This window comes from Archocentrus centrarchus, chromosome 24, assembly GCF_007364275.1.
Source record: "Archocentrus centrarchus isolate MPI-CPG fArcCen1 chromosome 24, fArcCen1, whole genome shotgun sequence".
Taxonomy (NCBI): Eukaryota; Metazoa; Chordata; class Actinopteri; order Cichliformes; family Cichlidae; genus Archocentrus; species Archocentrus centrarchus.
Genome location: NC_044369.1, coordinates 17300631 through 17315187, shown reverse-complemented (window position 1 = coordinate 17315187; position 14557 = coordinate 17300631). Strand labels below are relative to the sequence as shown.

General features: G+C 40.0%; 1 protein-coding gene across 4 annotated transcripts; it reads left to right on the top strand.

Annotated features, from left to right (window-relative positions):
- The first annotated feature begins 646 nt into the window (after positions 1-646).
- On the top strand, positions 647-12668 carry znf513a (zinc finger protein 513a). Of its 4 annotated transcripts, none has more exons than XM_030720795.1 (5): positions 647-814; positions 1705-1814; positions 6518-6652; positions 9722-10489; positions 10604-12668. In XM_030720795.1, exons 2-5 carry the CDS (start codon positions 1775-1777, stop codon positions 11560-11562), a joined length of 1902 nt encoding a protein of 633 aa, XP_030576655.1. In that variant the 5' UTR covers positions 647-814; positions 1705-1774; the 3' UTR covers positions 11563-12668. The 4 variants fall into 4 exon arrangements, with proteins under 4 accessions (XP_030576655.1, XP_030576654.1, XP_030576656.1 ...); XM_030720794.1 differs by having other exon boundaries at positions 647-856; XM_030720796.1 differs by lacking the exon at positions 647-814 and adding an exon at positions 864-1012.
- The last annotated feature ends 1889 nt before the right edge of the window (positions 12669-14557 follow it).

Below are 14557 nucleotides of genomic sequence, written 5' to 3'. Positions count from 1 at the left end.
CTGATCTTTTTTCAGGCCAGTTGTACATCTATGGGACATTTTAGACATACCAATTCAAAAGGACTCTCCACCACGATCATCAAAACAACATGCTACATGAAGCAATATCCTGGGATATCTTCAGCAAAAGTTCTGCAGACCTACTGAATTAAGGCCCACTTGTACTGAAGCTTTTCATGTGACACATGACATCAAAACACTTCATAAAAAAAAGCCTTACCTATATGTATGGTAACAGAGCTTATGGAGTGATGAATCCAAAATCCAAATTTTTCAATCAAATCATCTATTTTCATCCATCACCTGGAAAGCATCCGTTTGGCAACAGCTTCATTTTTTATTTTTTTTTTTTTGAGTAGGACTATGATTTCAAATATGCCAATGCAGTAAAAGCATCCCTGGATAGACAAACCCACAATGGACCACTATTAGTCATGAATTGGCCTACCCAGAGCCAGTGTGGGATCATCCATGTATACTTACACATGTTTAAATAAATCCTTGCACCTTTTCCCGATTTTCCCAGCAAAATAAAAATAAATGAAACTGTAAGAATGTAAAATAGCACCCAAATGTGGCGAATGAAAGTTTTACCATTAAACAGAGATGTCGCTTTTATTCTGAAGGACATTAGGCGGAAATGTCTTTGTTGTTGCTACCGCTGGATCACAGGCGAATCAGAAAATCAATTAAGTTATGAAAAATACCATTAATTGCCTTTCTTTGTCACCGCAGCTCATGAAGAAATGGCGGATCTCCAGACGTTGGACATTTAAGGAAAAACACTTCACACCTAATGGCATTCTAACCAACGGTAAAACCCATCTCAATCGGCAGGAATATTTACGTTTTTTAGGTAAGTTAGCTTAAAAGCTAACTAGTGAAGTTGACATTAGCTGCCCAGCTAATTTTGCTGAACGTTAACAGGCTTAGCTCCCGGCTAATACTAAGTAAAGATGGCACTTGTCAATCATACTACGTGCGGATGAGGACATGCTTTGATTAGCCACTCGTAAGATTGTGCGCCGCCAGGTTTCTCAAATATTACTGTCGTTTCTTGTTGTATACTGACATTTACCAGCTGCATGCAATACAAGAGCATGTTTGGACTTAATTTGTTACTTGACTGGATGGATTCCTCTGTCTGATTTCAGCACTAGAGCTAATGGGTTAGCCATTTTGTTTAAGTAGCCCAATGGTCTTTATTTACAGTTTAAATGCACCTAGATACACACGTGTCCGGACAGTGTTAGTTATCCTTACAAGAGATTGTTAATGCCATTATGACTGAATAAACTGCTAGTTTAGATTACGTTAATAACAATGTAATACCCCCCAGCTGGTGTTATTAAGACACATTAAAACACTGCAGTAAGGTAGTACTTCAGTCACTGGCTCAGTGGGTTCACATCATGTAGTAAGTTGTAAAGGGCATTTAAACCTTTACTTATAAATCGAGCAAACTGTTAAAAAAGAAAAAAAAAATAGAAAGGCGAGCCACCATAAAACACACCAATACTGTGTTTTATAATTGTAATTAAAGCAGTAAATTAAAATTTGGATAATCTCACTGACAAATGGAAATGATATTCTACTGATGTTCTATGTAGGTGTGCAAGTGTTTTAGATTATATCTCTCGATTACGTTGTATGGTGAGGTTGTATTTGCGTTAATAGAAATACTGAGAAATATCTTCCAAACAGATAAGAATGAGCTGATGGTTGTGGAAGTCTGCAAGAGGACATTGCAAACAGGAGAGAGGCTGACTGGAAGATGCCAAGAAAAAAACAACAGAATCCACAGCCAGTCAAGTGTAGGTATTCAAAGATATTTTTTAATGTGGAAAATTTGTTACAGACCTGAGCCACACGCTTAGAGTTATTTGTCACTCTGGATTCACTGTAACCTGAGCGTTCCTCTGCTCACATCAGGGCTTTTTAGGCACTTGAAATGTTTTATGTAAATTATACTGACAGACTGCTGTAACAAATCCAATGTCAGTATTAGTGTAAATGTGGAAGTCACTTCTGACATTGATGTGAGCTGTGGTGCTATTTAGTCTTTGTAAAATCAGACGTTTAGCAGTAAATCAGACTTTTCTTAAGTGTGTCTTATTCTGACTGGTATCCGAATTAGCATAAAATAAACTGATACGTTAATAGTTGGGTGCATCATGAAGAATTTAAAACTGTAACACTTGATGCGGCCAACATTAACCACTTTCTTAATCTCATGAGTAGTTACTCTAATTGATGTTGCAGGTTAATTTTGTTATGCATTGAACAGATGTGGTGAATCTATAGACAGTCTAAACCTGTCCCAACTTGTAGTTACGTATTTGCGCGGTTGCGGTTATACATAGGGCTGTTCAGTTGTGGCAAAACTCATAATCACAGTCACTTTGCATAATAATGAGATTATTTAACATAATTACAGAATTTGGGAAAAATAGCAAATTTTTTAAGCTTAAACAAAAGTTCTCTTTTTAATGAAGTGGATTTCTGAATAAATTGAATATAAATAAATGTGAACTGGACTAAGTCTGATAGCTTGGTGGGGAGTGAATTTAGACTTTTTTTTTTTGTTTTTTGGATGGTTAAAAGTAAGGGGAAAAATATGCAGCAAAATAATAATTTATCTTCAAAGTGTTAATTTGATATCTGGTGGAAGTCAAACTTGTAATTAAAATTAAAATGTGATCAATCGCACAGTCCTCATTACATAGCCATTATTTTTTGCTTTTATGGGCCTTTTTCCCACTGGCCAGTATTTCCATTTACTTGACCAGAACATCATAACAAAATGTTTTATTAGTCATCTGTTCATTTAAGAAATAAAAGTAGAACCACACCACACAGGTAGAATAATTTATTGTGTTTGTGTCAAATGCTAAATTGTCCAGTAGATGGTAGCAAGCTGCTGGTACTAGAAGAGTTACCAAAATGGGCTGTTGAGTATTATGTCCTTCAATTGCCCTGTGTGTAATTTAAAAAAAAAAAAAAAAAGGAAGGAAAGAAAGTAAGTGACAGCTGTGCCATGGTTGTTTAGATTCCATCAAGTTTGAAAGACCAAGTTAAAATTTCACACATCATTGCTTGTAACTGTAGTAAAAGACCTCCATCTGTTTGCTTGCAGATATTTTTTTGTTGTAGGGCAGGATCATTCAAATTTTCTTCTTTTTGCTTTTATAGCCATATTTAAATAGATACTGTATCATGCTTTCATAAATCCTCAAAACTAACATCCCCACAACAAAATATGTAAATTAGTGTTTACTAAAAGGGGGAAATGTTACTCCATGGGTGATTTAAGGCAGCATTCTTACCATAAACCTTTTTCAGCTAAGCTCGTGTTCATAATACATCCTTTGTGTTTAGACATCAAGATTGTACTGGCATGTGTTCATGAAAAGTGTAGATATCTCAGCTTTACTATGTAACTAGCTTAAAAAAAAAAATTAAAAATTAAAGGAACACTTTGAAAACACATCTATCCTGATATGAACTTGGTAATGTGTTAGGAATGAAAGGATGCCACATTGTTTGATGGAAATTAAAATGATCAACCTACAGAGGGCTCAATTTAAAGACACTGAAAATCAAAGTGAAAAAATGATGCGGCAGACTGGTCCAGTTTGCTGAAATTTCATTGCACCCACCCAAAATGGCTCAGTAGTTTGTATGGCCCCCATGTGCCTGTATGCATGCCTAACAACATCGGGGCATGCTCCTAGTGAGATGACGGATGGTGTTCTGGGGGATCTCATCCCAAATCTGGACCAGTTCAATTCAGTTTTATTTATATAGCACCAAATCACAACAAACAGTTGCCACAACCCAACAGTCAAAACAGCCCCCTATGAGCAAACACTTGGCAACATTGGGAAGGAAAAACTCCCTTTTAACAGGAAGGAACCTCCAGGAGAACCAGGCTCACGGAGGGGCAGCCATCTGCCACAACCAGTTGGGACTGAGGGGAGAGAGACAGGACAAAAGACATGCTGTGGAAGAGAGCCAGAGATTACTAATAACTAATGATTAAATGCAGAGTTGTGTATAAGCAGAGTAAAAAGAGGTGCATCATGGGAACCCACCCAGCAGCCTAGGCCTATTGCAGCATAACTTAAGGGCTGCTTCAGGGTCACCTATTCGAGAATCCAAATTGGGAGCTGGTTTCACAGAAGAGGGGCCTGAAAGCTGAAGGCTCTGCCTCCCATTCTACTCTTAAGTATCCTAAGAGCCACAAGTAAGCCAGCAGTCTGAGAGGCAAGTGCTCTATTGAGGTGATATGGTACTATCAGATCTTTAAGACATGATGGTGCCTGATTACTCAAGACCTTGTATGAAGGGCAGGGCATCACTGAGCTCCTGGACAGTCTGAGGTGCAACCTGGCGGTGTTGAATGGACCAAAACATAATGTAAGGTGTTCTATTGGATTTAGGTCAGGCGAGCTTGGGGGCCAGTCAATGATATCAATCGCTTCATCCTTCGGGAACTGCCTGCATACTATTGTAACAGGAGGAACCCAGAACCCATTGACCACTCGCTGACCCACCACCACACCGGTCATGCTGAATGATGTTACAGGCAGCATAACTTTCTCCACAGCGTCTCCAGTAGGGTTTAATATTTTTCCCGAAAATGACATGAATCAAATCCCGGGAAATGGCTCGTCATTTCCCGGGAATCCCGGGAAAAAGTTTATTTATTTTTTTATTTTAATTAGGCCTTCTGTAGCCTGTGTCGGCCTTAACCTATTGTGATATTGTAGAGGTAGCTTTCCAGCTATGTCCTGTTATGCCCAGTAGGGGGTAACGTCGGCTTGATTAATGCAATAAAACCTACATCTCGACATTCGAGTGCTCGAGCTATGCGGTGTTGTATCGTTCCTCAACACTCCCTTAACAAATATAATTCGAATATTCCTGCATTGTACATGGAATTATAACAAGCTATTTTACAACTGCTGGTACAAAACAATACGGTTCATCTCCACAGCATTGATAAAGGCTCAACCACGCTGTCGTGGCGACATCTGTTGCGCTATATCTCAACCAGTGGAACGCTGTAATAGTCATTGAAAAGTTAACTACCGTACTACACTATAATATGGCATAACACAGGGCCTTGAGTAATGCACTACGACTTGCTCATTGCCATTCTGGCAACAGCAAATTTATAACACCGTGTCTGAGGGTTAAAGAAGGTTCGCTGTGAATCGTCTTTTGAAAAACTGGCCAATCCTTATAGCCTAAAAAATATACATTTTACTCAACTCCATTTTAAAAGCGAAATATGTTAAAGCAATCTATTTCATGATAATTTCTTCACCCATTAGGCCCGTATCCTAATTCATGATTGTTAGTAAGCGGCTGCAAACGAGGAAAAGAAACACTCGAAGTTAAACAGATATTTCTTTATTGTTCAGGGCAGGCATATTTTATAGGCTATATAATGCAATATAACAATATATAATAATATAGAATTATATAATACAAAATACCTTAGGGTAAACACATTGCCTACGATTTCAACAAATTAAAGAGGAAAAAAGTACAACCGTTTAATACCTCTATTAAAATGCTTGAGATGAAGGCTGAAGCCTTAAACGGAGGCTGAACGTGCCTGAAATGAAGAGTAATGCTTTTCGCATTAAACGAACCCTTCTCTCAATATTTCCTTAAATTTAACATTCTGAAGCTTTCTTTTCTTTCTGAAAGTCAAATCGACGCGCACGACTTTTTTCCCGGTTTCCCGTCTAACGTTTCCCGGGAAACGGGAAATGGTTCTGATCGCATTTCCCGGGAATCCCGGATCCCGGGATTAAACCCTAGTCTCCAGACCCTTTCACACCAGTCACATGTGCTCAGGGTGAACCTGATCTCATCTGTGAAAAGCACAGGGTGCCGGTGGTGGGCCTGCCAATTCTGGTATTCTAGTCAGGTCACCCTCACGAGGTTTGTTTCTGATTGTTTGGTCAGAAACATTCACATCAGTGACCTGCTGGAGGTCATTCTGTAGGGCTCTGGCAGTGATCATCTTGTTCCTCCTTGCACAAAGGAGCAGATACCTTCTGTGTCCGTGTCCATCTCTCCTAGAGTAACTGCTCTTGCTCTTCCATGCTGGGACATGCAGCAAACTTTATTGCAGTGGCACACATTGATTTGCCATCCTGGAGGAGCTGGACTACCTCTGCAACCTCTGTAGGGTCCAGATATTGCCTCATACTACTAGTAATTACACTGACCCTAGCCAAATGCAGAACTATTGAAAAAACAGAAAAATGAGGAGGGAAAAATGTGTGTGTGTGTGTGTGTGTGTATAAAACCACCCCCCCCCCCCCCCCCCCGCCCCTGCTACTTAAATGGCCAGATCAGTATCCCAGAAGTTTAATTGACTTGATGCTGAACTCTGATTCAAAAGTGTTCCTTTAATTTTTTTGAGCATCATAAGTGTGTATATATATTCTAAGGAAGTGATACTAGTGATTAAACGCTTGATTCTCTGTGACTGTAGTGGATTCTGAAGATGATGTAGCCATTGAAGCTCCAGAAAACCTCTCCTTAGACACAGACTTCCTTCTAGGACAAGACCTTGAGTTTGATGATCCTGATCAGGACAACAAGATTCTAGGCCTGGAAAAGTTCTCAGGTTTGTAATCAATTTTTTATGAGAAAATATAAAATTTATAATCCTTACTACTGTATCTTTTTGATTTTTACCCATGGTTTCTGTGGTTGGTAATTACAAGCAAATACAACACAAGAGTAGCTGGTGTATGTGCATACAGTGCAACTGAAGAAACTGGTGTTTTAGTAAAGAAGTCAAAATAACCGTAACCACAGTCTTATTTTATGTTGCACAAGGAGCTGAGAAAGTGCAGCTGTATCAAGTTGCCCTTCATTTCAGAAATCGCTGAGGCTTGTGGTTCCATGTGCTCCTTTTTCTTAGTGTTGAGGATCTGTGTATTTTAAATGGAAGGAAAAACCTTTGCTGACAGGAGGAGGCATCATCTTAGACTGACCTAATGGTGCAGACTATGCCTACTGGGTCTAATATGGGCCGTAGTATTGGTGCCACATTTCAAATGGATCTATTTCACAGCATTTTTGTTTAACTTATTTCAATATGAAATAAACCACATTTCTTGTGATTAATTTGCAATAAATGTTACAATGTATTTAACACAAAGGTTTAATGCAGCACTGGAAGAATGAACGTGAAACAGTGAACATTTTCTCAGTTAAAATTCAATGAGTGGTGAACAAAAATATTTATTGTCACCATCCTCAGCACATTTAAAGTTTGTATGGTGCCTCATTAAAATAAATACAAAATAGATAAAATGTAGAATATAAATAAAGTATAGAATGTTCGTTTTTAAAGGTTTGCAGCACTAATAGTGCACAACAGAAGGACCACTGAAAATGAAAACTATTTTGTGTGTGTGTGTGTGTGTGTGTGTGGGTGTGTGTGTGTGTGTGAGTGTGTGTGTGTGTGTGAAATTGTGTATAAAAAATTGGTTTCATTTTATGAAAATCTTATTGCTTAACCAAAGACAGTATTTAATATAATATAGTTTTCACATCTAAAAAAGTGAAGCCAATGCAATAAAACCTGCATTCTTTGTAATGGCCAGCAGGGGGTGCTCTTCTTTGTGCAAAAAGGCTTCTGATTGTATAGAAGTCTATGGGAAAATATCCCTTGTCACTTATCTCTCTCTCAGTAAATAGTTTAATGATTATTTTCAACTAACATATGATCATTATTAGAGTCAGAAAGGAGGATTGGCCAGGGGATGCTCATTGGCTAGTAACTTGTCATTCACAAGTTTGCCAACGAGAGTGCTGCTGAAATGTGGGCTTGTTCTCAAAAAGCAGAACTGGCTGTGCACCATCAGTGGCACCAGCATCCTTTACTGTATCTGCTTTTTTATTTATCATCTAATTTTTACTCTTTTAGTGTCTCTGTTTTCAGTTCTTGCACATTTACTCTCCTGCGTGTGTAGTCTTTTATTAGTACATTTCACAGACATCTAGCCCAATTATATCAAATGTGCACCATTGATTATACACTAAAGGGACTTCAACAATCACACTGCTTGGTCTTCATGGTGCATTTCACTAGTGGAGTAGTTTGAAGCAGATTTGTTTCAAGCAATTATTTAAACATAACAGCATAATAAATACATTCAGCCATTTTTTTTTCTTTCTGTGTGCCAGGTGTTCACCTAGGTCACAGGTTTGTATAGTTTGTCAGTAACGAAGTGTTGCCCGACAATGAATCAGTAAGAGAATGGGAGCTCATATTTCCCAGCATGCCTCTTTGCCAGACAGAGTGATCTGAAAAATGGAAAAGTGGAGAGAGGAACTGAGACACCATTATTATATAGGGTCATAAAAATAGGACTATTACCATCAAGGACACCATTATAAAAGGGCATTTATTCATCATCATCATCATCATCATCATCATCATCATCATCATCATCGTCGTCGTCGTCGTCTGCTGCTGCCTTTGCTCCCACTACCCCACTGCCATTATCGTTTCCCCCCTCATCATCATCATCATCATCATCTACCCTCATCATCATTATCATCATCATCAGAAGCAGCAGCCTTGCCATTATAGTCATCATCATTATCATTAGACTCGGTAATCATCCACGAGGGGTTTCCATGGGCCAGGATAAAAGGGCAGCCTCCGCTCTCGCCTCTCACACTTCATCTCAGCCTCGCTGATGGAAGCTGGTCTCCTGGCCTTTCCGCTTTCTGAGGTATCGCCGAAGGCACGGAGCGCTCTGTCTTGAAGCTTTTCTTTCTGCCTTCTGGGAACAATATAACTCTTTTTTTTTTTGATGTATGAATAATCTCAGATGGTATTTGCAACAGCTCAAAATACACTTCATCTTGCGGCTCTGTGAGTATAAAATGTTTTCATAAGATTCACTACCTCACTGAGTTTGATGTAGTTTGGGTATGTAATCTCTTCAGTAAGCTGGTTCATGCTGGGTTTTTTTGTTTGTTTTTTTAATTTGTCTGACAGTTTTGAGTCATTCAGTGAGACCTGGGTTGGTGCCTTCAGGTGTCCTTTGTTTTTCTTTGTATCCAGAGTCTTTCAGTTACCTCAGTTGTATAAAATGTGCTTCATTCCCCTTTTTTTTTTTTTTCCAAAAATAATTTTATTGGTGCTTGTTTTTTGTTACACTGTATATAGCTATTCCTATTCTGGTGCCATTTTTTTTTTTAAAGTTGTATATTTATATTTTCCCAGTGACACTTTGAGTCATGATACTTTTCAGAAATAAAACAATTAAGTTTTGTGAATCTTAGTGAATTTATGTTGATTTATTTCTCAGTTTATTTGGTTAAACTGTATATTATTATTTTTATTTATGGATTGACATGCAATTCTATTGTAATAGTGATGTTCATATTTTATCCAATGTGCCTGAACAATACAGATTAATAACAGATATCTGAGGATTGAACAGTATTATAATATGATTGCCTGTGTTCATTTTCTCTTTTTTTTTGTTGTTGTTCTGTAGTTTTATTCTCTTCCATAAGATTTCTTGATCTCAGTCATATCTGTTTAATAGCAGTTATATAAAGATTAATACAGGCAGTGTTGCAAATGTAAACTTTGGTGTGACACGTAGGTTTAAGCACAGCACTGAGAGTGGCCTAATTAAATGTTTGTGTTGTCTTCTCTGCACAGAAGTAGCTGCTGAGATCGGTTTCTCTGTGTATCCTCTGGGTGATGAGAGTTCTGTGTACAGCCAGCTGAGCATGGAAAGTGAAACAGACAACTCACGCAGCACGACAGACAATGGGAGGGAAGACGAGGGCAGGGCGACCCAGTCTGAACCCAGTTTTCCTCCTTACTTGTCCTGCAGGGGCTGTGGACAGCTCCGCGATGAACCTCTGGGCCCTGGAATAGACCTAGTTGGTCCATACTGCCTTAGATGTTGCAAATCTTCCAGGGAAGCTAAGAGTACAGACTTCTGCTCACCTTTTGGAAGCATCAGTGGGATTCGCTCAGGTTCCCATTCGCTGCTTGATTGTGAAGGGGTGGGGAACGGGATGGGTGACAAGACACTGACAGGTGAGGACCGATCTGCCAAACTGCACTCGTGTCACCTCTGTGGCTTCTCCTCGCGTTACGCCAACCACGTGAAGCGTCACATGAAGACACACAATGGCGAGAAGCCTTTTAACTGCCCTTTGTGCTCTTACGCCTCGGCCCAGCTGGTGAACCTTCAGAGACACCTTCGCATTCACACTGGGGAAAAACCTTACAAATGCGACAGCTGCACTTTTGCCTGCAGTTCTCTTGGCAACCTCAAGAGGCACCAGCGCATGCACGTACCCTCTGCAGGGATGGGACAGGACGCACCGCCACGACCCACCAGTGGCCAGAACAGTCTGAAGAAGCAAGGGACCGGGCAGAGACCTAATGAAGAAGTTTCAGGTGCTGCAGCCAAAGGTGTGTCTCATTTCTTTTGCTTTATTTGCACAGTGCTGATGCATGAAAGTTCATTTTGATATCTTTAATTGATCTTTGGTACCTAATAACTCGCTGTCTAATCTGATTGTAAAGTTGCAGAGGTTGCACGGCCAACATCAAACCTTACTTTGGCAGCCCAGAACAGCGACTACCTGTCTGCCTTTGATGGCCTAAAGGGTGCGTCTCCACCCCCAATAGCAGCCTCTAATCCAGCTCCAGGTCATCAACCTCCACCCTTGCTGGAGACAACGGGAAGCAGTGGCAGCAGAGCAACAAGAGGGGGTGTAGCAGATAGTAGCGGCCTCCCACCCTCTCTTTTCCCTTTTACTTGCCGTCTGTGTGGCATTGTCCTGGAAGACGAAGACGGCTCTTCGGCCCAGATTTGTGCCAAGTGTACCCTTGAAATGCTGACTAAAGACTCCTCGTCATCTCCCAACAGTCCTGGTGAGCGCAGTGACAAAGTTTACACTTGCGCTGCCTGCCCCTTCCTCACACACTACCCTAACCACTTGGCACGCCACATGAAAACTCACAGTGGCGAGAAACCATACAAGTGCCCACAGTGCGATTACGCCTCAGCACACTTTGACAACCTCAAGCGGCACCACCGAGTGCACACAGGCGAGAAACCGTACAAGTGCCATTTGTGCGATTACGCATGCGGGAACCTGGCCAACCTAAAACGCCATCAGCGGGTGCACTCGGGCGCCAAGCCCTTCCAGTGCGCTGTGTGCAGTTACAGCTGCAACCAGAGCATGAACCTGAAGCGGCACATGCTTCGACACACCGGGGAAAAGCCGTATAAATGTCAAGAGTGCGGCTACACTACCGGCCACTGGGACAACTACAAGAGGCACCAGAAGAAACATGGCCTGGCCACAGACGGCTGGGTGAAAGTTCCGATGACTGGCAACGATGACGAGCAGGAAGCGAGGAAAGGGATGGGAGTTGGTGTTCAAACTCACAGAAAAGAAGCAGGCGTTGATATGCAGTATATGCCAAGGGAGGGAAGTCAGACGATACACTCATGCTACAAACTTGAGATTGTATAAATTCTAACTCAGCAAAACTAAGCTACCAGCAACTTGTCTTTTGATTTCCACAGAGCCTTTATATTGTTTTGGTGCGTGTTGGTCTTTTAGTGTTTTGTCAGATGTCTCCTGAGGCTGCTAATTGTTCGTTTGTAGGATTTCACACAAATATAATATTTTGATGTCTTTAGTCTGTTTTTTCATGTCGAGACAAAAGGACTTCTTGTTCTGTGGAAGTCCATTCACTGTCTGACTCTGTACATTAACACACAGTAGGCTAACTATAAAAAAATTTCCTCTTACACTGTAATACATATCTGAGTCTTCATTCTGAGGAGGACACTACCAAATATTCCTTGTTACATGGAACTGATGCAAATAATTGCCTGAACTTCTAAAGCTGCACTGTGTAGTTATAAATGTTTTAATACACTAAGGAGGAACTGCATTTTTATCAGAGTGGTTAGTTTGGGTGGGTATACCAAAAATCAAATGAAGCCACTTGAATGTTCAAGATTTGTCTTTCTCATCTTCCTATCATAAGAAGAAATTACTTTAACATTTATTCTAATTTTATACTTGTACCAAACTACACAGTGCAGCTTTAAGCAAATATGAATCCTTGAATGGGCCATACTGTGCTTTGTTTGCTTTTGGGTGCAAGCTCTGCCTTCAGTTTGATGTACCAATTATGTACTACTATCAAAGTGCTATTTAATAGTACTAACAGACTTAATGCATCCCTCTGATTTGGTGCTAAAAAAGAGCAAATTAGAATTAATTTAATTCTAAAACCAGACTAAAAATCACATAGAAAGGCCATGTTCAGTCTGTATGTGGTTAAAGAAAAAAGCACAATTACACACACAGCTTCATTTTCCAAGTTTGGGATTAATGATTGGAAGACAAAAGTAAAAAAGCGTATGAGCATGTTGTTCACTAATTTTTTTTTTCCACACAAACTTGTACTGACATTAACATATCAGTAATTTCTGATTTTGAAATCTTAAATGACTTGAGTCTTTTAGGAGGCTTATTTTAGAGGAAGACCATTTAATCACCTCACTTGTGATTACTGATTACTGTGAAATTAGCTCCTACTTTTTTTTTGGGGGGGGGGGGGGGGGGGGGGGCTGACGCTGTTAGCAAGCATGTGAGTGTGTATTGGTTGTTTTATTTTTCTAATGTGGCTCTCACACTGCTAGAAGTGCATACTTTATAGAGTCTTATTTTGAATGTGTGGTGTGTTATTTACTTGCAATGGGAATTAATAACTGTGATTTCAGATTTACTCATTGTGAATGACTGTTTTATGCAAGTGAGATGTTTGACAGGTTGCCAACTTGCCATGTCATGATAGAGCATTGTACCTTTAGACTAGTAATGACATCCCGCAAGTGGCCATTTGTGTCTTTATGCAGTGTCTCATAAATGCCTTAAGTGAAGATTTTTGAAATAAACACAGTGAATTCATTTCATGGAATGTCAGACATCAGACTTCTGATTTTTACTTGCATCCTTGTGACCTTTTCATATACAGGTGCACAGAGCAGAATCAGAACCCCCAAAACCATTCTATAAAAATGTTAAAGTTCATCGTTTAGTCCTTCTGGCAGGCAGCTGCTTTCAGCAAACTAAAAGCTCTAAAAATGTGCCGCACACTGCATACAGCACCGAGCTCAGACAAAATTAGTGACCTGCATGACCAAAGACAGTGCAGATGTACAAAATACTTTTTTTTTTTTCCCCCCCATTTTTGGCCACAGCGGCTTTTTCTGACAGTGGAGAGAGACAGGAAATGGGGGAAAGATACAGGGGAAGACACGCGGGCAAATCAGCGCCAGGCCGGGACGCGAACCCGGGCCGCCCGCACCGCAACGGGGTGTGTGTATGTGGTCGCCGGCTTCATGTTTCATGTTTTATGAATATATATGGTGATGGGTTAAAAGACCTTTTTGCTTCAGAAATGACAAATGATACTGAAGATAAAGAAAGGAGCTTAATGTATTGGGCAGGTTGATATTAATTATGGACAGTACTCAGTATTGTTGTTGGTTGATTGGTAAGCAGAAGTTGCTGTAGGTCTACTGTATGTAAACAAATCCTGATGGCATTCCAGAGTTTTTCCACCAAAGAATAAAACCAACAAGTTTATGTTGACAGTATTTAGAAACAAATGTATTTATAAAATCCTATCAACAGATGATTATTAAATATATAATATTGTTTGGGAGGAAATATAAACTAATCACTTTGAGGCAATGATCCTCTGCCAACAAATCAAGGTGCAAGATGCTTCCATGTGTGCCCAGACTCTTGTGGTAAAGACTTTTATAGTTTGGCATGAAAGATTAGTCATCAAATTAGCATCTGGCACCCATCTGGCATTTAATGACCTTAAAAGTGTTATGGCACAGCATTATGAGTCGCTGTGAAGTTGGCCTTTGACCTTTTAGATTTATGCCATTTCTTCATTTGTGTGAAATGTTAGTATAATTAGCATATAAATGTTTTGTAAGGTCACAGTGAAGTTGGCCTTTTGCCATCAAAATCTAACCAGTTCATTCACAAAAATAGGACTTTTTTCTGAGTACAGTTAACTCACCGTCATGTTCAAGAAAATAGTTTTGAGATGATTTGAGCTTTGTGCTATGATGTTATCCTGCTGAAAGCAACCAAAGATGGGTACGCTGGCCATAAAGGGATGGACATGATAAGCAACAATACTCAGGTAGGTGTTTAAACGATGCTCAGCTTGTGCTACAGCTGTGCGAAACATAGCCTCAGTTTCCTGTTTTTAGCTGACAGGAATGGCAGCCGGTCTGGTCTTCTGATACTGTAGCCCATCTAGTTTGGCATGTTGTGCATTCAGAGATGCTCTTCTGCATACCTTGGTTGTAACCAGTGGGTATTTGAGTTACTGTTGCCTTTGTCAGCTCCAAGCAGTCTGGCTCTTCTCCTCTGACTTCTGGCATAAATATGGAATTTTCACAAAGAACTGCTGCTCACTGGATTT